Source organism: Amblyomma americanum, chromosome 1 (assembly GCF_052857255.1).
Source record: "Amblyomma americanum isolate KBUSLIRL-KWMA chromosome 1, ASM5285725v1, whole genome shotgun sequence".
NCBI lineage: Eukaryota > Metazoa > Arthropoda > Arachnida > Ixodida > Ixodidae > Amblyomma > Amblyomma americanum.
This window is the reverse complement of record NC_135497.1, coordinates 330,145,876-330,170,252: the sequence shown is the minus strand read 5'-3', so window position 1 is coordinate 330,170,252 and position 24,377 is coordinate 330,145,876. Positions and strand designations below refer to the sequence as shown.

At 41.4% G+C, this 24,377-nt stretch overlaps 3 protein-coding genes across 5 annotated transcripts in view; 1 reads left to right on the top strand and 2 right to left on the bottom strand.

The window, feature by feature from the left end:
* Window positions 1-961, bottom strand: part of Mvb12 (multivesicular body subunit 12-like Mvb12) — a 28,359-nt gene extending 27,398 nt beyond the window's left edge. Inside the window, exon 1 of the mRNA XM_077649905.1 lies at window positions 882-961. The gene's annotated coding sequence lies outside the window, so the exon portion shown is untranslated. The remainder of the gene's footprint in view (window positions 1-881) is intronic.
* Window positions 962-1,130: 169 nt separating this feature from the next.
* On the top strand, window positions 1,131-15,718 carry Sec22 (vesicle-trafficking protein SEC22). Its single transcript, XM_077649906.1, has 5 exons — window positions 1,131-1,339; window positions 1,688-1,800; window positions 8,596-8,756; window positions 8,847-8,993; window positions 15,359-15,718. The coding sequence occupies exons 1-5, from the start codon at window positions 1,265-1,267 to the stop codon at window positions 15,505-15,507; spliced, it is 645 nt and encodes a 214-aa protein (XP_077506032.1). The 5' UTR covers window positions 1,131-1,264; the 3' UTR covers window positions 15,508-15,718.
* Window positions 15,719-15,935: 217 nt separating this feature from the next.
* The window catches only part of LOC144115488 (putative helicase MOV-10), a 59,464-nt gene continuing 51,022 nt past the window's right edge, over window positions 15,936-24,377 (bottom strand). For all 3 annotated transcript variants that reach the window (XM_077649891.1, XM_077649893.1, XM_077649892.1), the window contains 4 exons: window positions 23,164-23,340; window positions 20,689-20,777; window positions 20,512-20,623; window positions 15,936-16,070 (listed from right to left, as the gene is read on the bottom strand). In XM_077649891.1, coding sequence (XP_077506017.1) covers window positions 20,554-20,623; window positions 20,689-20,777; window positions 23,164-23,340 — 336 coding nt within the window. In that variant the 3' untranslated portion in view covers window positions 15,936-16,070; window positions 20,512-20,553. The remainder of the gene's footprint in view (window positions 16,071-20,511; window positions 20,624-20,688; window positions 20,778-23,163; window positions 23,341-24,377) is intronic.

Genomic DNA, 24,377 nt, shown 5'->3' with positions numbered 1-24,377 from the left:
CCGCGCCGTAAGGGAAGGGTAAAGGAGGGAGTGAAAGAAGAAAGGAAGATAGAGGTGCCGTAGTGGAGGGCTCCGGAATAATTTCGACCACCTGGGGATCTTTAACGTGCACTGACAGGCGCCCGTCTGCTGTGCGATGTCAGTGCACGTTAAAGATCCCCAGGTGGTCGAAATTATTCCTACGGCACCTCTATCTTCCTTTCTTCTTTCACTCCCTCCCTTCCCTTACGGCGCGGTTCAGGTGTCCAACGATATATGAGACAGATACTGCGCCATTTCCTTTCCCCCCAAAACCAATTATTATTATTATTATTATTAAGTGCCAACATAGTGCAACACGAGTTCTTGTATAGCTTGCTTTCAAGTGGAAGTGCAGCTGTAGTGCAGCAATATGGCGGCGCCCATGTGTAGCTCAGAGAAGCAAAGAAGATATGACAGCAGACGATGACAGTTAATTCTTTCTTGAAAGGGGGAGCTGAGGAACTGTTCATGGCATCATAATTGCAAACCTAAGCGGTCAAGCCGAGCCTCATAAGCAGCATTTCAGTGCATATTCGCAAATCGTCTGCGCGCGTACACGCAACTTTTTTTTTCTATGAAACTATTTCTTGAGGCTGGTTCATGGCGACACTTCAGTGCGATTTGCTGCTTGAAAATTACTCACGTGGCTCGGGATTTTGGCGCCTGCTGATGTTGGTGGCAAGCAGTTGGCTGTAATTTGGTTTGAAAAACCACGTTGCGCATTCAAAAGAGAGAAACACAGGAAAAAGCCAAGAAGACGGAAAGAGCGCAAATTTCCTGTGTTTCTCTCTTTTGAATGCGCAACGTGGTTCTTCAAAGCAATGCACCAACTAGCCCAACAAGAAGTTCTGCTAAACTACCTGTAATTCGGTGTTTGGTAGCGACGCCAAGGCTAGCAGACGACCAGGCCTGCACCCCACCATTCGTTTTGCAAGCATCCAGTTCCAAGCTGCACTTGAACTGACGCTGCACGCTGGCGGCACCGCCGCGGAACTTAAAGGAACTAGTGCAGCGAGTGCAGCCAGATCGAAGAGAGATGGCTGGAATGGACTTGATAACGCATGTTTTGGCCGGATGCTTTTCAGGAGTCTGGCCACCGCGGTGACACGTCATCTATTCATCTGCGGGCGCGTCACTGCCGGCAGAGTTAGTAGAAATGTTCGTCGCGTAACGAAACTTTCCTTGTGTCTTACAGGAGCCATTCTCATTTTACGCGATTCCTTCGGTTGCCGATCGCTTCAACATGGTGCTTATGACGATGATTGCCAGAGTAACCGATGGGTTGCCTCTGTCTGCGTCTGTACAAGATGATCAGCAGGTATGCGTGTCAGTACTGCTGTCGTTAAAAAGCTGTACTTTCCTTGGTATTTTTGCATATGTCATGTTTTGCACCAGCCTATTTACATGAACTGAGTTATCTGCCTTCATGCACAGTTTATTATTTCTGGCTTTTTCATTTGGAGTTTGTAGCAGTTTCTTGAAAGTGTGATGGAGAAGGGAATAAGCTAAGTAATGCACTGCTTTCGTCAGTGAAAACGAGACTGTGTTTGTTGTCAGCGTTTCACCGTGTGTTTAGTGTGAAATTGCTCGTGAAAACTTGTCGCGATTTTTTTTGTTACTGTTCAATTCACCTGGCTGCGATCTACGCTGCCTTTTTGCTTTTCAGCAACATGGCGTAGGATATACGGAATACCAGAACCAGGCAAAGATGCTATTCAAGAAGCTAAATAATCAGTCGTTTTCACGATCAACCATTGAAACAGGACCGTACAATTTTCAGTGAGTCCAGTCTTTTCACCGATTTTCACGTTACAGTTGTCCCTGTTTGAAGTCATTCATAGAACGAATTTCATTCAAGAACCTGCAGTTGCGATGAAAATGAGACTATCTTCCAGGGCAATGCGAAATAAAAACATCACTACCGCAACTCATTGTCTGCCCTGGGCTGTGGGAAAAATGACAGTCGGTAAATTTGAATTTGAGGAATGACCGCTCAGTGCGAAGGCGTGTAGCCGGAAGTCTTGCATTTGGTTGTTTGTGCCTCACTTGTGCACATCTGTGCTTAAGCAACGCAAAATAAGTTATATGCACTAAACTGTTAAACTAACATTTGCTGTTCAAAGGTGAACATTGCATCCTGGCACAGAAGCAGAAATTGTGTTGTCTGTAAGCTGCTCGCTTGGTTCCGCACCACTTATGTCAGACATGTCAGGTATGTCAGACATACCTGTTCATTTTTATTAATGGCACAAGTTGAAGCCTTTCTTTTATATTTTTTTGCCAATATGAAATTTGTATCGTTGCTAGGCTAGGCCAACATAGGCTTGGGTGGGTAGAAAATAAAGATATGCACCTGGGGGGGGCATACCTACGAAAGCTGAATGTGTCCTGCACATGACTGACTGTGATATCAGTGCAAGTTAAGAGATACCTAGGTAGTCAATTAAATTAATTCAGAGCCCTCCGGGTGTACCTCATAGTCTGTGTGTTGCTTCCATAATTTACAATTAAATAATTTTTGTTAACATGTGACTGACAAACACTGTCTGTATGTTTGCCATACTCTCATACAGGAAATAGCCTAATTAGTCTCTGGTCAAGCTGGGCCAGTGCCTTAGCCAAAATGGATCTTGTAGAACAGAGTATGGAATGTGTTCTCTGAGATTTCAGTGCCAACTAGCCATGGGGCAGTTTAAACCATTTAGTTACTTTAGAAGCTTGATCTGTGTGCAGCACTCATTGGATGAAGAGGTAAAAATGATGCACCAACTAGCTCAGTTTTCGGTTCTTCTGCAGTTAATTGGATGAACACCATAATGTAGTCTTCTTATGCTGTATTTCATTGTTTTGAATAGTTCACTGAAGAGAGCCAATGAAAAACACCCTTTTGCGATGTCTAGATAAGCCTTGACAGGCAAATGTCTTTTTTTTTTTTTTTGCCTAGGTGCATAGGCATTAGGCAGTCAGCTAAGTAACTTTCCACTTAAAACTATAATTGAAACATGCAAAATATAAAAGCTGTGTACACACTCATTACCACCAACTAGTTTCTCTTTTGTGTAGAGGTAGTTTGATGACAACCCTTTGACCTTGCCTTTAATAAAAAATAATTGGAATAGGTGCCAACTTAACTTTATTATTGTTGATTTTTAGTCATCGGTTTATGCAGAGGGGCTGTAAAAGCAATTAATTTGCATTGCAGGCTTTCAAGGACTCTGGTGTGAATAGTCAGCAACATAGCTTACAAATAAGTAATTTTTTTTTAGTGCAGACTCGTGTCATAAAAGTATCGACAAGGTGCAGAAAAGGCCATAAAGTACAGAACTGGAAGTGTCAGTGTGTTTAGTTGATGGCAGGGTTCACCATTTTACTGCTATGGCTGCCAAGTGTTGGTGCTTTTATTAATAATTATTCTGGGGCCGCCTGAAACTGAAATGGGGCACAGGGTTGGAGCAAGAGTGATTATAAAGTGCACAGCCGGTGCTTGCAACTGGTACCGCATCTCGCGCTGAAGCAATGTGCTTGGCATTAGTGACGTCTTGAGAATACACACACCCACATATACAGGCATGTCAGGCTTCCAGTATTAATGAATTTTTCTAGATAAAAGGCTATTAGGCACAGTATAGTACAGTTCTCCAGATTTATTCTGACCACCTGAAAGACAATTCTGTGCACAGGGTTCTTCATATCTCGTGTTGATTTTACTGGAATTTTCAGAGAGTGTGGTCAGTGAGCTTGGCAGTGTGACCTTATCAAATGTTGTTAGCTGCATCTGAAATTCATCTCATCAGCTACCTTGGCATGAAGCAAAGGAACCCAGGAAACAGTTTTGTGTTTACTTTTAATATAGTGTACAAAGTCAGAAATGCACATGGCAGTGCTCTTGCAGCAGCTGTTGTCATTATTAGCTCATGCTAGTGGCTGCAGATTTGTTCTCCTCTGGGATTTTGTGCACTTCCTTCAGATTTTGGGTGCAGTGTTCAGAATGATAATATACTCATAGAAATTATGCCATTTCTAGTTACTTTTTATGATGTGGAACTTTGTCATTTTTATTAAAAAGAAAACACAAGGAGGCTCACATAAGCATAAACTAATAAGTAACCTATCTTCCAACTTTGGTCATGATCTGTGTAGTAAAAATATAGGAGATGAAGTTTTTTCCTGTGAAGGTGTTGCAAGAGGTGTCGCCGGCACTGCCTCAAAACATTGTTTCCAGAGTGCAGCGCTGTGGCAAAAGGGCATATTGAAGTTTGTTTTTGCCCCTTCTAGCATAGCCAGGCATTTTGTGAAGATTGCAGCAGAAACACATGAAAAATGCAAGTAAAAACGATATAATATTAGCCTTGCGAGCTGTAATTGGCACACATATAGAAGCTAAATCAAGTGATTAGCGGAAGCACATCATGTGACCATTATTTAAAGATGAATATCTAGCCTTTACTTGGTTTCACTGCTGTCTACGCCACTTATCTTTGCTGTTTCACTTAACTCCAGGATTTCCAAGTGCTAACAAGATGCCACGATTGAAATACAGAAAAACAAGAGACAAAAACTAAGCAGTTGCCACTGAGCAGCATCACATTGAATGTATAATGATAATGTATAAATTCCTAATCTGTCCAATTCTTGACCATGGTTGTTTTGTGTGGAATCCTTACAAGGTAACAGAGATTAAGAAAATTGAGGCCATACAAAGGAAATCCATTCGCTTCATATGTAATAAATATCGTCGTGATTTTTCACCCTCTTCTGCCCTCAATCATTACAAATAACTTCCCTCTCGCCACCCGCCAGTGCATTTCCTCCCAATAGAAAGATTTATGCATGCCATAACTGATTCATAATCTGTTTACTGTTCCCACGCTCCCAATTTGTGTTTTCAACTTTGTTTTCCACTTTGGTGTTTTTTTATTTTTACTGCCATGTCTGATAGTTTTGGCTGTATCTACGATGTTTTGTATATGTCCACTCCTGCGATGGCTCCTGTAGGGGCTGCGATATGTACAAATCCTATGCAAAAGGGCTTTTAGTGGAGAAAAAAAAAAGTGGGGGCATAGCCAAAATATACTTTGAAAGTGCTTTCTGTACCGAAATTTTGTGCGGAACAAGATTCGGTACTTGTTGCTAAACTATGAGTTTTTATGGCAAAAAAAAAAAAAGTAGACTTTAAGCAGTAGTGACAGCAAAAAAATAAATGCTTTTAAGTGGTGAATTTAAAAAAAAAAGTGCTCATCAAACACCAGTCTCCTTGTACTGTATGAGGGGCTGTCCTGGGCTCAGGTGTGCCCAAGATGTGAACTAATTACAAGTATTTTTAAAGTGATAATTTTCCTAAAATAGCATACTAGCTCATTGCAATGAGTATTTTTTTTGTCTTATTCAAGGTACAAAAATTACAGGATTGAGCTCAAATCTGCTTAAGAGTGGAAATGCCAAAGCCTCTCCCTTTCCTCTCTGTTAGTGTTCCTGTATATGCTCCCGCTGCTCTCTGTCTCCCTCCATTTTTCTTTTTTTTCTTATCTATTTTTGTTTTCTTTGTTTTTATTTTTGTTTTAATATATTATTTTTCCCATTGCTATCACTATCAATATAACTACCATCATCACTGTCATTATCATTATCTCCAGCACTATCACTATCAATCTGTCAGGCTAACTTACTATCAGTAGTTATCATTATCACTATTGGCAGCTATCATCACAACCATCACTACCACAATCTAGCTCTAGCACTAACTGTCACTAACAGGTAGCTATCATTATCACCATTTTTTACTATCTAATCTATTTACTCACTATCACTACTATAATTACATGTATGTTCCTTACCAACTGTTGCTTAAATAAACTTTTATATTTTATTTTAGTTACCATACAACTTATCATTGAGAGTTCGTGTGGACAGTTTTGCAGACAGCTTCTGTCTATAACTTCCATCCACACCACTCATCAGCCAAGAAAGCCTTGCGCCTTAATACTAAACTTTTGGTTATGTTCTAATGGTATAAGGATACATCATTCTTGAAAACTATAAATATCCATGCAGTGGTTCAAAATTTGACCATTTAGTCCCTCATTCCTTCTTAATACTTCTTCCTTTCTCCAGCGGGTGAAAAGCTGATTAGGTTAGGTTAGGTAGATTTTAAATAACTTGGACAAGTCTAAAGAGTGTGCCTGATTGCTTCAGGGGCTGCAAAAAATAGTGCATGTTCCATTTCAACATTTCCCTCTTTATTTGAGCCCTTGGCTCACTTCAGTTGCGCTCTACAACTCCTAGCAGAATGCAGTGTTTTGGTTTTTGTCTTCAGAATATCCAACATTGCTTTCTAGCGTTTTTATCTGCAAAACTTTGTTTCGCTTTAGGTTTTGTGTGGATAATTTTTGGCATAAAGGCGAGAAATATTTCTTCATTAGTGAATACCTGAATAAAATGAAATTGATGCTTTAACAGAAATCCTTGTGGTTGGCAATAATCATGGAAAGACAAAGCTCCTGTAGTGGGGTTAAAACATCTTTTACTTATTAAGTAATTTGATGCTTGATTACTTTCGGTGAATACCAGACATACTCTGGTTTTGCAGGGATACTATTATTGCAGGTATACTATCTATTGTTATATGTGATTCAAAGATCCTTTTAATAATGTCTTCTGACAAATTCATGGGAGCTTATGCATACTCCAGATCTGTTATGCATCGTCCTTCGATCTCATGGGTTTGCTGCCTATAGTCTTCACAGTTAGTGTAGTTACGTTGGGGCAGAGCATACCTCTCCTGCACTTTGTGTGCATCTAGAAATGTTGATCTCAATCCGGTAGAAAACTTAGTTGAAGACCTATGCTTGCCACCCTCCTGTTCTTTTATCATTTTTTATACCATATATGTCTGCGATAGTAAATTCAACAGGATAGAAAGCTGGGCTAGTTGCAGGCTATTCATGATGCAATTTGTAGGTGCAAATTTCACAAGCACAGAGAAAAAAAGGACACGACACGTCTCCTGTGTCCTTTTTTCTCTGTGCTTGTAAAGTTAGCGCCTATAAATTTCATTGCAGTAGTAAAGCTTGCTTAATGGAAGCTGGCCACATTTTGCACGAGAGCCTTCATACACCTAGTTTACAGTGGTGATGACAGACTTGGCACTGAACGTCTTGCTAGTTATGCTTCAGAACTGCACCGTTGAAATCAAATGTCTCAAGATTAATGTTGTTTGCTTTTTTTTATTAACCAAGAGCAACGAAACATACGTGAAGTGCTGCGACACAAGTGTGAAGCAAATAAAATGGAATGCGTTACTATGATTCAGTTGCATCGGCGTGGAAATACGGTCAAGCTCCTGGTTCCTTATATTTGCATCATTGTGTGCTGCTGCAGTTTACGTTGAAGGACTGTGTTTTCTTTAGTTTTTTGTATGTTGAGGCACTCTTAGGCGCTGTTTGGAGCACTCAGTAACAAGGCATAATTCGCTTGTGTGCATAAGATTTTTGAATTTCTAGAAGTTTTTTCGGAATTGAAGTGTACAGGACAGTATGGGAAGGGTAGATACTTGGGCATGTTGGTTCATTTCAAGGACAGAATTCATAGCGCAAAAAAAGACAGGGACACAGAAAGACGACATCACAGAGCGCTCTGTGGTGTCGTCTTTCTGTGTCCCTGTTTTTTTTTTGCGCTTTGAATTCTACCCTTACAGTATGGGAGATCTTCTTGATAAGGCATGCAACTGTCTAGCAAGTTTTTCAAATAATCAAAGAGCATTAGATCCTGCTCCAAGGTTGTATCCATTGTCTGCACTTAAAATGTGCACACTCTGCATTGAAAGCCCTGATTACTGAAAAAGCAACCACGCAAGAGATGCAGCTGGGTACATAGCTACAGTTTTGCACTACTTGAATGCTTCGAGGAATATAATGTTTCGGTGTTTGGTCAGAAGATTTGCAACAAATTAGATTAAACAAAAAAATACCAGATGTTTTGACTTTCCCCAAAAGTACTCTTGTGGATGACATGACCGCAGATGGCACGTCCTCAAGAGTGCCCGAGTTCCAGACCACAGGCTTAGGCTCCACCTGTAGTAGTTTTGCGGTAGTTTTTGCAGTAGTTTTTGGTTGCAGTGTGCTATGATGCCTCCAGCATTGTTAACGCTAGGAGAAAGTCCATCATGCAGTGCTGTAAAAAAAAAAAGCAGCAATGCAGTCGCACAGTTCTTTTGGTAAAGAGCCCACACTATTTTTGTGGCAGATTGAGTGATATGGAAGAGTGACTTCTTGTGTGCTTTTCATTGGCTTTCTTCAAGTTCTGTGCCAGTGTCAGTAGATCAAGCATTAGGATATGCTTTTATTTCTTTTTTCGTGAGATCTTCCATGGAAGTTTAGTGCAAGATGCTTTGGCACTAGTCACCAATCATGGTGTGTTTTCAGTGCGGTGCATAAAGTAGGATTTACTGCTGTGCTCCTAATATGCACTTGCGTTAGAAATGTCATCGAAGAAGTCATCATGTGCTCATGTTTTGCCCAAGAAGCAATGTCCCCGTCTTACTAGCTTACATGTTTATTTTGTTTCTTTCTTTTCAAGCTACATGATTGAGAATGGAGTTTGCTATCTCGTACTCACAGAGAAGTCTTTTTCGAAGAGGCTTGCATTTTCTTTCCTTGAAGATCTGCAAAATGAGTTCAACTCACGGCATGGCTCCAAGGTCCATTCTGTGAACAGGCCATACAGCTTCATTGAGTTTGGTAAGCTGTTGCTTGAATACTTGTGCCTATTGCCAACTAGTCAGCAGTAATGGCTTATACATAATGCATACTTTTTCTTTCCACCTCCAGATACCTACATTCAGAAGGCAAAGAAGTCGTACATGGATTCTAGGGCCAGAAGGAATTTGAGCAGTCTAAATTCTGAATTGCAAGATGTTCAGCGAATCATGGTGCAAAACATTGATGATGTACTCCAAAGGGGATCAGTTATTTCAGGTACCATCCATTTTTGTATCATAGTTCCAATCTTCTTTTCTTGGTCATTGCCACTTTGTTTACATGCTTTATTCTGCAGTGCACAGTATTGAAAGAGATTTTCGGGAAGTTTTCTAAAAAGATAACAGAGTATTGGTAATGTTTCCGGTGGGCTTCAAAACTTTTTTTTCTTCATTGAGGTTGCTTTGTTGCTGAAAGTGCTTGCATTTATGACAACTAGCTGTGTAGTCTGGGCCTTTTGTAATCACTTGGTCAATTAATTGCACTATATCATCTTGGGCATAAATTTCCCTGAATAATAATCCAAACTCTCCTAGCTCTACTTTCCCCAGCTTACCAGCAGTTTATGCCCATGAGGTTTGATAGGGAGCTCACTGGAAATTTTTTGCTAGGATGGCTAGTTCCACAAAACCTTACATCCATAGTTTAAGCTTTCAATGTTACATGTGTGAAACATCTGTTTTGTTTACCTTGCTTTGGCATTGACCATTTTTTGCCTAAGTGTTCTGTATTGGTGCAGTGCACTAATGAAAAGTTCACAGAAATGATGCGTACCTTTGCACTTGGTTCTTGAAACCTTAGGTGTATCATTGTGTATTAGCAGTGGTGAAAGGAGCTGCATGACTGCTTTGTTATGCAAGAAATAATATTTTCCATCAAGGAAATTAAAGCACCCATTCGCATACATTCTCTGAGGGTAGAGAAAACTTGGCATCTAAATTGTAATGTGACAACTGTGAATATGTCTCCGACAACGTGAACACAAGCTTAAGTTCGAGACAAGTCATTTGCTATGAAATAAATCAAAGGACATCTTGCAAGCTAATACGCCATTGCTTATCTGGTGCCTCCTTCCAGTGTAGGTCATTTGGGGCATCCTTTCCAACCCATTTGGGTTATGAAGAAGCGCTTCTTGTCAAATTGGGCGAGGAGGAGTGCAGAAATTTCTGATGCATTGAGGTCTGTGATGAAATTAGCCAATCTTCGGCAATTTTTGAAACACTTACAGGCAGAAAAAAAAAGAGGTTGGGTCCGTCTTGTCTAGTGTGACCGTTGAATAGATCACCACATGCTGTGTCCCTTGTTGTGGACAGCTCTGCTTTATATTCATACTGCATACTGTTCGCTTTGAGCACTATGTTCTGTCGCGGAATTGAGGCCTGCAGTAAACAAAATAAATAAAAGAACATAATACCTGGCAGTGGCTACTCATGAGGTGTGTCCAGTGTCAGGCCCATGAAACTGACATCTCCATTTATTGCATTCTGCTTGTGGCTGTACTTTTTCATGAAATTTCCAATTGACTTTTTTGTAGTTTGTTTGGACATCAACTGGTCTGATGATACTTTGTTTTGTAAGCCAGTATACTTCGATTGTCTAATCACACTGCAGTATACCTACTTTGTTGCCAGTGTAAAAGAGGCAGCTTGATCACTTCAGCTTGCATTGTTGCATTGTCAGGAAGGAGAATTATTTCTCTGTGCTGTAATAACTCCCCAGCAGTACACTGTTATCCTCAAGCATGATTGAATGCATCAAGTACTCGCAATTTTTCACAATTTTCAGTTTTTCCTAGCAGGTTTAAGGTGCGGCCACTGGCCATTTTTCACAATTTTCAGTTTTTCCTAGCAGGTTTAAGGTGCGGCCACTGGCCATTTTTCACAATGTTTGCATGGTCACTGTAGTCCTTCCACTTGTGGTAGAAAGCAAGTTTTAGCACATTAAAAAGATAGATGTATTTACTTTTCAATGGTTTGCGCGTTGTTAATAATAAAATTGTTAGTACGAGTGCAGTGAGCTATAAACGCAGTGCATAAAACAATACTTTTGTTTGACTTGCTTGCTTGCTTCAAGTTTTTTAAAAAACTACTGCACCAAAAAAGGGGGCAGCCTCTGGAGCATTTGTGTGAAGTGTTAATCTCTGTATTGACTGAGTGGTTTTTCGCTCCTGTGGAGTTATCTAGAACCAAAACTCTAAAGAAGACCGAAAATGACAAAAATGATGCATATTAGCTGCTGAGTAGCTTCCCATCTAATTCACAAAACACATGCATATTTGGCACATTTCGTTAAGTGTGCAAAATTTCTTTGAGCCACACTTAGTAGTTATCTAGTTTTCATTGTTCAAAGTTGGCCTAATCGCCAAATACAACCCACAGCACTCTGGTGCTGCCACCCAAAATCAAGTATCTCATCCTTAATATGATTCAGGGAGATTTGTCCTAATTGACTGAGCCAAAACAGGAAAATTGTATTTGAGATATTTTGGAAGATTAAGGCAACAGGAAAGAAATTCAGCATGGGAACAGTCAATCCAGGGACAAACAAAGTTAACAGGTCGTACTATTACTGCAATATACCTTGATTGAGTACGACTTGTCCACAATATAAAGGCCTTTAATAAACCAAGTTTGAATTATAAAAAATATTATGAGATTTCCATCTCAGACTAATAGCAACTACCAGGCTATTCAATTTGATACAAAATTTATAAAAGCAATCTTCAATAATACTAATTGAAGAAGAAGCAAATGCCACTCAAATAATAACCTCTTCCCCCTTTACAAATTATCTGCCATCAATATAATATAAACACCACAGTAGCATTGCAATAAAAAAATAGAAGACGATTTCTCCTTTTAACTAGTTCAGAGTTGATAAGCAAGGGTGTTTTAAGCTGTCCATACCTAGACCGTATGATGAACTTAGCTGATTGCTAACAACAGGACCTAGTTGTATGGGGTTTCCAGCCAGGATCACATGTACGCCTGTACCAGTGCAGCCAGGGTTCCAAGGACTCATGAGCCCCATTAAGGGAGTAATACACTTAGGCTCCAACGCTTGCCCGAATTCATTCACAGCAGTATGAGTGAAATGGTTGACAAGCAAGCCAGCTTTCATCAACCTGCACAACAGTGTGGGTAATTGGCCATCTCCCATACAGCAGTAAACCAACTCTCCACTGGAGCCAAAAACCACACAGTCAATACAGAGATTAACATTCCATTTAAGTTCTCCAGAGGCCACCCCTTTTTTGGGGCAGTAGTTTTTTTTTTAAACTTGAAGTAAGCAAGCAAGTCGAACAAAAGTACTGTTACGCACTACTTTTTTAACTAACTGCACTCATACCAACAATTTTACTATTAACAGTGCATACCATATGGAAACTTAAATACATCTATCGTACTGATCGGCTCAAACTTTTTTTTTCTATCATAAGCAGAATGACTGCAGCGGTCATGCAAACATTGTGAAAAATGGCCAGTGGCCACGAAAGCGTGGGACCCCCGCCTTAAAGGCGATTTCAGGTTTCCCTGAAGCAGTATGCCATCGTTTTGCAACAGACTAACTCATGATGCATAAGTTTAGGTCTTTTTTATTTAGTATACTACTACATAGTAGCACCTGGCTTTCGCGACAACCACAAGATGTGTACGGCACTTGCTTAGCTTGGTTCCGGGATATCCATTCAGTAAAACAAAGGTAGCCCTCTCCCCTGCTTTAAAATATAACCAACCCTTCCCCCCTCCACCTAGTGGCCCTAGCACATGAAAATATGGAATAAAACATGTCTTCATTCATTCTTATTATTTAGTGAGTAAAGGCTGGAAGTTAGTTTAAAATTTCTAATCTATGCATAACACTTTTTGTTGCCCGCTCCTATGAGACCTGTGCAACCATGGCAAGCACCCATGTAGCTGATATTAGTATCATTGCATAGGAGTAATCTTTCCACGCTTAGGTAGTTCAGTCTACTTAGCCTATCTGTGCATCCCAAGCGCTCCATTTTCACTGGCATGGGATAGTGGCTCGACTCCTTTCCGATAAAGATCTATTTAATAGCTGTCGTCTAAAGTTTGGAACCTTCAGATGCCAGAGATTTTATGAATTTTATATCATGGTAGTGTGGTGTAGTGCTCACTTGGCAGTCTCTTCTTTAAACTCAAGGTGGTGTGAGCAGAGCATTATTTCAGATTTCACTAGTTTATTTGTTTTTTCATGGTTGGAGTAAAACTTTTATTTTGATCGTGGTTGTGGAATTCATGTTAAGAGTGAGAATTCAAGCGACTGTTTCATCTTGTGCTTCTTTGTCCCCTTTCTTCATGCAGCCCTCATCCACTTTGGCACGCAGTAATAGATCGTGAGCAGCATTCCTACCATGCTCTTGAGTGCCTTGTATGGTGTGATGCACTCTTTCATGTGCACAGTTCGCTGCAAGTCATTTTTTCATGCTGAGCAGCAGCCTGTCACATGCTGTGCACACACTCTGCATTTGCTTATCATTTTCAAGCATTTTTTTTTCTCTCTTATAGTGTCAGAATCAATGGAGGTGAGAAGTACCGATGGTGTAACCTAGATATTATTTCGGTGCTAGGCAGCCTACTGTAGCTGGTATTGGTTGCGTTTATGCTGCACTGAGGGTAACACCATCTTGCGGTGTACTTCATTAGGCAAGAAGGGACCAGGCCACTTTTGCACTGAGGTGACTGGCAACTAGAGGTAGAAATTTGCACATTTAAAGGTATACATGCAAAGAAAAGAAATTGCCCCAGACTTACCTGGTTAAGCTAAATGTGATTTAGGTGAGCTAACAAATTTGCCCTTGTTTAGTTTTGTTTATCTGTTCTTGAAAATGCGAGTAGTACCCGAATGTTCTTGCAGACGTTCAGCGTCTTTCCTCTTGTGATAAACCACCCGAGCTGCTCGTTGCAACTTGAGTTGTTGCTCTGTTTGTTTGGCTGTCTCTGAAGCTACTTGTTTGCCTCTCGACTGTACGTTCCTCCAGAGACTTCATTATTTGCCTCTTCTAGGTCACTCTTCTTCATGTTTCCACATGCTGTTTAACAAGGTTATACAGTCTTTGCTACTCTTCTTCAGCTTGCCGCCTCACTATATTGGTTGACTCACGTTAGTGCTCTTTTCTTTTGTGTTGTTGTTCAGCTCGGTGTGCATGTCTCGCAGCTTCGGCATCTGTCGGAGGAACGGCTTCATCCACGATTAGCCATTGGTTGCAGTGCACCTTCCTTTGGCGACTACATCCTTCAGCTCTTCATCTTAATCTTTTTTTCTGCTTCTGGCGTGACGCTGCTCTGACCTTACCAGAGTGCCTCAGAGGCTTCACCCCCAGACAGGAAAGCTTTTTCGCTAGCAAGGTGTCTGTCTAGTGCATGCGCACTAAAAGATTTTTATCGTTGCTGTACTCCACAGCATGTGCATTGGACAGGCTGTGCCACTTTTACTGCTTTACAGTGGCCAGAAAGGGAACATGTTTTTTTGGTGTTACTTTTGCAGGGAGTTTTTGCCAATTCACAACTTCTCAGTCATTAGTAGCAGCTCTTAAGTTCCCTTCTAAATTTTAGAGAGCGGATTTTTTTAAATATGTATACGTGCGAAATGGATATCAATGTATGAGCTTCTGTGTTGCTGTTCATAGTTGCAGCATATTTTGCTGGTACACTTGTGCAGTGGATATGCATGAATTAGCATTTAGTGCGAGGAGTGGTTTGAACATGCGCACATGTGGCTTGCTTATTAGAACGCACTCTTTTGACTGTGTAATGTCCCGAGTGACAGCTTTGAATACCTAGTGTATGCCATTCATTTGGTGTATGCCAAAGCACACTGCCAGCGTAGGCTGTAAGGTACCATTCTACCTGTGGTGATTTGGGTTTTCAACAAAACTTTGCTTGTATACATTGGTACCTTTACAAAATACTAACAGCATGACATCATTGTGACAAAATGGATTTACTCAACACTTAGGGTATTTGTGAACTTCTGCAACATTCAGCAAGTAGTTTCGATTTTGGAGACTGGCACATCAGTAGATTGTGCGTCCACATGATTTGTCACCTAGAGGTTTGGTAAAGCCATTTGCCTGAGAATGTGGTGGTATTGTGCCATGCTTGGTACTAATCTGCAGCTGCTCATAATAAATGACTAAAATAATTATGCAGAGAATAGCAGAGGTTTGAACTCGCCATTCCTGGATTCATTAAAGCAGAAAGGTTGCAGTTTTGTGTTGCCTACTCTTAACAGTACGAGTAGTGCAAAGATTCAATGCTTTGTGCATAGAAAGTAGCAGTCGACTGGAACTGGAAACATTAGTGATTTGTGCTGCGTGCACAGCTTTTTTTTGCTTCTAGTGGTTGAGGTTGTTCTTAGTCTTCTACACCCCCCACTGAATATGCAAGTTTATTATTTTTTAGACTAAGGAGGATGACTGGACACCATTCGTCAAAATGAATCGCTTACAGTACCCAGTAGAACAAAAATTTGGGTTGCAACACAAATCGTTCAGGCTCTCCATTTTCTGCCTGTGTTAAAGTGTAGAACTTTAATCTTTTTCCCTTTGTCATTCACAGAGCTGGACAGCAAGGCAAGCAACCTGTCACTACTGTCGCAGAAGTACAAGAAGGATGCAAGATATTTGAATTTGCGCTCAACCTATGCAAAAATAGCGGCAGTGTCAGTTATTGTTTTTGTAGCATTCCTGTACTTCTACATCTTCTAGGCCCTAAAATGCACACTAGGTGCTGTGGCTTTGGTTGGCAAAAGTGCTCTCCTGCAATGCACTCCAAGAAATTTTCAAATGTACTGGCTGTTGTCATACCTGTATATACTGTGTTTTCTGCGTACATTCATAATGTACAGTGCAACGGTTTGCACAGTCTTACTAATAAATGTGCCATGAATTGGCTGAAGTGTTGTATGGTTTAACAGAACAGAGGCTTGAGCTTGTTGGTTACTCGTACTAAAATTGGAGCAGCAATAAATGCACCTTGCCAGCAAATGGAGAATGTACGGTCGTTTTTGACAGAGTAACTGGGACTGCGGTACTTCCTTGTTCTGGCAAGGTGTATTTATTGCTTGATTCTCAGAATAATTCTTTGCTGCAGTGTGCAAAAGTTCTGATGAAATGCCAAGATTTTTTTCTTTTCTTTATTTTTAAAAAAGATATAATACATAAAAGCAAAACAGCAATTTTCAAATCTCATGCACCACAGTTGATGTTTAAAATGGCTTCCACCTTGATTCTTCATACCATGTCCTCACGTGCTCCACAATTTGCAGTCTCTGCAAGAATATAAATGCTCTGCTCGGTTAAGTTGCAACTACCCCGTATCAACTGCACGAATACAGCACATTTAAAAAGCAGAGTGCTGTCACTGCCCAACTATTAGATATTAACACAGGTGTTCGCAAAACCTTAGGGTTCTTTGGAGTGCTTTCTAGGGTTCCACGAGCACCTAAATCCATGCAAACCTCAACCCCTACTTCTTTTTACCCACTTCTTGCAAGCTTTTTCACTGCACAGGCAGTCATTATTTGAATTTGGGCATTTCTGCAGCTACCATGTATTTGCATGCATTTCTAGCTGCAAGGGATGGAAGCCAAGACACAATGGGTTCCTCGGCACCTTTTCAAAGCTGCTAGGGCTCCCCGAGGCTAAAAAGATAGAGAGCCCTTAACAAATGTCTCAAGGCGGCAAGCAGTGGGCACCACTAGAATTCAGGTTCTAGGGGAAGGCCAACAAGGCTGCTATGTGCAATCCTGGTGCTACTCTTCAACTGCCCTTTCCTCTGTGAAGCAATTGCATGCTTGAGAAACAAGAATGGATAATCTTGTCAAACACAGGCACAAGAGGAAGTTTCTGCTGAATAGATCGATATTAGCCAGGCACAAAGACATTTCACTCGACAAGCTTGCTGCTACATAGCCACATGAGTACCCACCCAGCTGCTATTCTATATTGCACTTATTTGACGTGTGTCAAAGTGCCAGAAATTTGAAGCAGACAGTGCTGGTACAGGTTTTGGCAATGGTTTTGTGCATCGCAATTATACCTTGACAATTCTGGGACATGTCATAGAGTGCTTCACCCTGCAAGAATGCCTATGCTGCAAGCACGACAGGGGGAGGGGGGTGCGTATCCTAGCCTGAACTCTATGAATAAAAAGTTAAAAACTGATTGTAAATTGCTGCCTTTTTTTGTTACCATTTCCATCGGGGGGGGTCTCAACATGGCTCGCAGGGCCTTGCTGTGCAGTGGCCTGGCCCACAAGATTTCAGCCTTTTTTCCAGAAGGATCTCACTCATTCCCCTTTTGTGCTCTTCGATGATCTACAGCTGCAAATGGTTCCTCTATGTCTGGCCATTCCTGCCTACATCAATAGCTTTTCATGATACTGCAGTGTGATGGCCTAGCAGTCCGAGCATCTGGCTCGTATACAGGAGGCGGGGGTTCAAACTTCTATCCCTAGTGCTGCCGGTTACCCACCACTTTTCCCTAGCCTAGTGCTTGCATCTCTGGGGTGAAACGCTTGGAAAATGGATCTCAGACCCCACCTTGTGTAGACAAAAACACCTTGTACCATGGCACTCTTTCGCCAAAGCTTCCATTACGCCGTTAAAATTTATCATGAAACTTTGAATACAATGAGAAAAACATATTTGCAGCGCTAAAAAATAAGGACTACAGCCAAAGACTCAACACAACATGAGTGCCGTTGTTGCGTTAAGTCTTTGGCTCGTGTTTTTTTCTAGGCTACCAAAAAAAAATTGCCTTATCTACCAAAGGTTCACTCATTAACTTCCTCTTTTTATGCTTTAATTCACTTTTGCTCAAGTTTGCTCAATTTCCATACGTGGCATCCTCCGCTATCTACCCAGACAACAGGCCTAGGGAGAAAAAATGTTTGCTAATGTGGCTCGCATTGTGCTACGAGTTTGAGACTTCCATCTCTCGCAATAATGAAACAGTGGCACACGCATTAAATGCGGCCACGAGTTTCACGTTGCAAGAGAAAATCCAGACAGTTTTGTTATGCATACCCTAACTGCAATGCTGTCATAAAGTGACCATAAATGCCAGTTACAATGGCTCCTGTGCACAAGGAGCCAAAAGGAAACGAATCGAACACAGCACTGTGGTCAACATGCACTGACATGTCATAATAGAAACATGAAAGCATAGTAAGTTGGTGCACAACCGATGCACAGAACCACTCCAATGGGCACATCGTGTGGCAGTTAAGTCTGACAAGTTACCGCATCAGGGCAGGGTCAATCTCTGAACAGTGTTCAGTTTACTTTAGACGAAACTCTAATGCCAGTCTCAATTCAAGAGTGAACAAGCATCGGCTACCAAACTTTTGTCCTTCCTAAACTAGAATATGCATCAGCAATATGGGATCCTCACTAGTCTAACCTCCCTAATATCAGAAAGAATACAAACTGTGCCATCCACTTCATTTATTCTGATTAGTCATATTACACTAGTGTGCCTGCTATAAAACCAAGAGCCAACCTACCTTACCTTGAAATGCGACGGGAAATTTCTCGATTGTGCCTCTTTCATATGTTTTATCATTCATCTTTGGCAGCATCAGTCATATCACCAGCTCATCACCTCTCCAACCTAATTAGCCACCACAAGGCCACCTGTACCGACTGCCTCTCATTTCCTATCATTTTTCGTTATGTCGCCTCTGGACCGGAATGGTCTACCACTGGATGCCATGGATCATATTAACCCTATCCATTTGAAGAACGCAATTGAGACCATCGTTTAACTGTCAAGCCCATCCGTTATGTAATGCCCCATACTAGGGACCATTTAGGGGCCGTTGAGGTACATAAAAAAAAAATGTAACTATTCACAGAAGAGAAGGGCAGTGCTGCACCCTTTCTACCGAGTTGTCTAGTTGTGAACATGAAACGCCAAGTGAATGCAGCTCGTGTGTTGAAAGTAACATTCTGGTAAGTAATCATGGCACACCCAGATTGAGAAATTCAAATGAGAATACGAATAAGCTGGAGCCCGTTAGCAGATACTTCCACATAATGAAAGGCAATTTCAGTATCCCTCAAAAACTGTATAACGAATGTGTTAGAGAGTACTTGACCATGAGGCTGAATTTGGATGCTAACAAAAATTAGTGGTGTGAAAATATTAGTCTTCAAATATGAAACAAATATGTACATTGAACACCTGTTCACTAATAGAAAGGCAAATGACCTAATTTATTTTTAAATAATGGCTGGCCTTTCTAACTGAAACTAACAAAACGACTGGTTTGGCACCACACACAAAAAGACAATGTGGAAAAAATGTATACTGTTTGATGAAACAGCATAGCAGTACGCAGACTGTAATGTGGTCATACGAAATGAGCAGTAAAATGAAATCCACAGATGGGTCGTAACACCTTACTAATTTAGATTTCAAGGGGCCAGAAGAAATTCCCGAATTAACAGAACATTGCAAGTGGCAATCTGGTCACCTTGCGTGCTTAGTGTTCCTGAAACTTGCATGCATAATTGGCGGAAGCAAAGAGATGGGATTTTTTCCCGCAAGTTGACTTGCTTGGCATTTCTGGAAACCAGTCCTTGCTTGGCCCATTGAAACCTTTTTAACAAGATGAAGCGTGCCTCACTGCAGGACTTTGTGGGACGAATGAAGGATGTGTGGTACACAAACCCATCTGCTAAGGTCAACAAGGCTGTAAAGAAGAGTGGAATTTTAAATGTCATGGATGGCACCAAGTATGAAATGCTTTGGGCTGTTGAGAAGGACAATGAGGCTTCAGACAGCGATGACGAGGGATGATTTTGCCGGCCAGTTTGGGAAAGGCAAATGAGGCGGTGACGCTGCTTACTTCACTGCGACATTGCAAAAGATTGGTAGTAGTTCCAAATTAGAAGATTCGATCATTTTTTCATCGAAGCATGAAAATCCACTGTGCATTACAATTGAAGGCAATGCAATTTTTTTTTGTTTGCCGTGAAAAACGGGTGTGCTTCAGAATCGAGTAAATCTGATACTTGCAATTACACTCCAGTACACCTTCAAGGTAGGCATTAAGTAGAGCAATAAAAGGATGATGTATCAATGCACTGCAGGAAGAAAAGGTGCAGACATATGGAAAACAAAACCTACAAACAAGGAAAAATGCTCAAGTGGCAACAGGTGTCGCATTAGATAGCATGCTTCCCCAGCACACTTGCCTAACACACCTTCGAGTAAGTGGCCCAAAAAACATGAACAAGCAAGCTGCTTGAGTGGTTCAATGCTGATAATGCACAGCAAAGCTAGGTTTGCCTCGTTGGCAGGACACCACCATTATGAATGGTTAGCTATAAGCTAGGCCTGAAAGCTTGCCCTGTGTTTGAGCTTCAGTACTTCAGCACTGCAACATTAAATTATTCAACTGTTGTACCAAATAGCCAGGGACAATTCCAAGTTATCTGGACAAAAATCTAGAACACTGGCACAAACTACAGATGCCATGGGAGTTCATAAGGAGAAAGGAAGCAGCCTCATAAGCCAGACCACGAGTACTATATTGAAAGTAAAGCAAAGTGGCCCTTCAAAACAGAACAGCAATTACGTGAAGCATGCCATTTGCCATCACCACTGCAGACCATCAATATGATAGACTTGTACAGTGCTTGCAGCAATGCGCTTTCTGATCAGGGAAAAAAAGCCATACGCCTGCAACAGCCACTTCCTTACCAAACAACACCTCCGACGACGCTGCCTCGTCACCTAACTTCATCAACGTGGGTTGCTTGGCTCAAATTTCATTCCTCGGTAGGCCCCCTTGCTGACGCAAAACTCTATCATTCTGCAAAAATCATGTTCAAGCATCACTCTTTATGCAGTGGCAGGAGCTTGTACTGCTACACTTACTTGTTCCAGCATGGGTCCTGGCAGAGGACGCGGGGGTTGCCCACTATTACCATGAGAGCTTTCGCTCTAGTGACTGAGACATTGAATCTCTGAAAAAGGCACGTGCACATACTATTAAGCTGCCAGCTTATTATGCATCAGGACAACTGCTTTGTGTCTAAATACCATCATGCATCAATCGGAATCAATTGAAAAGCAATAAATCGACCAGCTAAAGATCAGGTTGATCAAGAGAAGATATCACAATGCGAAATTTTCGAGAACACTGCTGACAGGGTACCACAGTTGCAGCAGTAACCTACTACCATATTCACACGATTGTAAGTGGACCTATTTTTTAAAATTTGGAAATCCGAAATGAGGGGCCGACTTACAATCGAAACCAAAGCATAGCCCCATAAATAAAGGCGAGACAAATGAGATAGCGGGAATGCTACAGCGTGGTTGCAATGTTGTGGTTGCAACGGCTCTACCCAGTAGCATTTGGCTATTTTGTGCACTTTTTCAGGACTTTTCTTTTTTACTTTAAACTGTGCACTCTGTGCTCAAGGGAGTGTCGATAATTGATGGAAAAGCTGCTGTGCCAATCGCGGATATACAGTACAACTTTCTAAACTTCTACATAGGATTTTCAAGGTGATAATCTCTGTTAGTTAATTTTCCAATAATTGGAAATATCCGGGTTTGACTGTAGTTGGCCAGACCTACATGAGCCCTGCTTCATTGCCCAATCTTGGAGGCCACATACGACCAGTATGAACAACACCAGACGAATGGGTCACGTCGCGGCGCTGAACAGTCCATTTCGTGCAGACCAATTACGGCAACATGCTGTGCTGCGTCGGAGTGGACCCTATTTTTCAAACAGTCTTTGAAGAAAACTATGGCGCTTTAAACGAACTACGTTCCAGTTATTCAATAACTATTCAAATATTCCTACACCCATAGAAATTTCATCAAAAACGCATGCAAGAGCAGTACAATTTTGTCAGTGAAGTAACAGCAACCTAGGCAATCCTTAATAAATAAATGAGGAGACTTTTCTGAAGTTTCAGCACCATTTCGAAGGTGCTCACAGCAATTCCAGAAACTCCCCCACACACAAAAAAATGCGTTAGGCTAGCTAGCTTTACCACAAAGCACACCCAGCACGCAACGGCGGCAAGCCAAGCGCCATCCAGAGTGGCTTTCCCGCATCACAGCCGTGTCCCATGGAAAATGGTATGTTAAAGCGGAAGCTGCAAGGCACAACTGACCACACCGTTGCTTCCCGGGTACCTTCGGCGGATGCGAAAGTCATACCACCAGGCTACCAAAAATACATGCCACTGTATCTTTCACGGTGCTGCTTGAGTGTGCCAGATATCACCATAAAAGCGCGAATGCTTGTCACATCACCATCAGTCACCTGTGCAGTGCGGCTAAGCCTGCCGCCTGCCAAACGAGCGGGCACTGCTTGGCGCTGGGGAGTTCATATATCCAACGCAACTGGCCATAAAATAAATATATTGAAGTAGAAATTGCATGTATTTGTTAAAAATATTTAAGATGAGTTTGATACAGCCAACAATTCACAATATCCTTGTTCGTTACATCGAGGTTCGAATGATTTGAAGCCATTTTTTTTCATATTTGATTCACAGCTGCACATCCATGGCACTAAGGTTTTTCAGTCAGTACAGCCTGCATGATGTTTCAGAAAGTACAAAATGTCTTTAATTACTGCATTCATCAGGCATGTCCACAGTAGGACAAAGGCCTCTATCACAATCTACAATCAGCCCCATGCTGTTCGGTGTCAACTCTGGCCATGCTATGCCAGCTAATTTCCTATCTAATACCCACGTTTCCCTTCCCTTGGAATCCAGATCTGTCACCCTAGGAGACCATTGGCTACCTGTTCTCTGCATTATATGCCCAGTACAATTCCATTTTTTAATTCTTAATTTCCGTAAAAATATGATTAACACGACCTTGCTCTTTATAACCCACACTGCTCTCATTCTGTCTCTTGATGTTGTCTTAATTTATCCCTTTTCACCCAACACCTGTGCACTGTCCTCAGTTTAATTTCAAACTTTTTAGTTCGCCTCCAAGGTCCATATTCTAACTTGTGCCCCTTTCAAAACAGTCCCTTTCGGTGACATCTGATTGGCTGAAAGGCATGTTCTCGAAAGGGATGCAAGTTAGAATACGGGCCCAGGTTTCAGCCCCATATGTGAGTATTGGCAAGACTAGAACTGCTGCATACTTTCGTTTCGAGGGATATTGGCAAGCTGATATTGCTAGAGACTGCCGGCCAAATGCGCTCCAACCTGATCTTATCCTTCTCAATTTTTTCCCATGGTCCCAACTGTGGTCGCTACTTGGCCTGGTTTGTTTTGAAAAATCAGTGCAAAATGCCTAGGAACCCAATCTCCCTGGGAAGAGGTGAAAAAGCAAGAAGCACGGTGACATGCTCTCTGCAATAACCACCTTTGGATTCTTCAGAAATCCAAGTCTGTGGCGCGGATCCTTTGATGTCTGTCCTACAGTGCTGCGGACAGTTGTTGCTATGATCACCATGCGTTCTTGGCCTTGCAATTGCTCGGTTGATCCGACACTGATTTTCTTGTGTCCTCGTTTTTCTAGTTCATTTTGGATCTTAGCAGCCTGTGAGAAGTACAAAAACTCATATAAGCCACATTGGGTGAATGAGGGCTCTGCACCTGCAACTGCAGCTACAGAGAAAGTATTCACATAATAATTTTTGTTGCCAACTTCCACTGTAAGGATAAAAGAGAGTCTTCTTTAAAAATCCATACTCAGAATCTGAACACTGTAGCCACTGAGCTACCAAGGCAGACGAAAAACAAATGCACCAAAAAAATGGGAAGGGGAGGAGGTTCTGGTGTACCAAGAGTATAGCGTATAAACATTAAGCTTACATGTGTAATAGGTTTCTTCTCCTGCTATAAATACAAACAGAAGATTACATGTCATATAAAAACAAAAAGACATGGAACATGCACTGCATTGTATTTTGTTCAGTGCTACTATTTCTTGCATCAAGCAGCAAGAAGGCACAAAATTACAGACCAATATTTACAAATCTCCATTGAAGAACTTGCCTACACAGAGAAATTTGTTCACTTGGTTCCTTGTGCCTAGAAAGAAGAGAATGAAGATTGCATGGTTTTTCTTCAACTCTTTCTTTACTATGCCATAGGCCACTGGTCATATATAACCGATGTTTTGAACCTGCCACCAAAAATTCAAGACTGCGCTCCTGGACAAGCTATCCCATCTAGTTTGATTCCATAACACCATCTCTTTGGTTTTAGCTTTTTTTTCCCTTTTTCTAATGCGATGAGGCAATGTGAAAGAAACATTGACCGGACGTAGTCCACCTGTCGCCGATCATGACGTCCGTCTTGCCACACGCTCCTCAAAGAAAAAAGGCTACACTGAACACTTTTGTCGGTTCTTATGCAGTTTTCTATTTTTTTTTTTCAGAGCAGTAGTGGTTAGTTCGACAACCACGTGGAATGGTCAGATTTAAGTTTCAATTGCAAGGCTTCGCCTCGGAGGCCCGGGACATCAGCGCATGCTCGCATGTGTTTAATTTTACCATTTGCATTGTATTTTATGTAGTACGTTCACTTGATTTGTAAATGATGAGATCTAGTGGTTTTATTTGGTACTTTAGG

Excerpts from the sequence above, each read along its gene's own strand:
- Sec22 (XM_077649906.1), top strand. The coding sequence starts at position 1,265 with ATGGTGCTTATGACGATGATTGCCAGAGTAACCGATGGGTTGCCTCTG. Across the intron at positions 1,340-1,687 it reads CTGTACAAGATGATCAGCAG|CAACATGGCGTAGGATATAC; the intron begins GTATGCGTGTCA and ends TTTGCTTTTCAG. Across the intron at positions 8,994-15,358 it reads AAGGGGATCAGTTATTTCAG|AGCTGGACAGCAAGGCAAGC; the intron begins GTACCATCCATT and ends TGTCATTCACAG.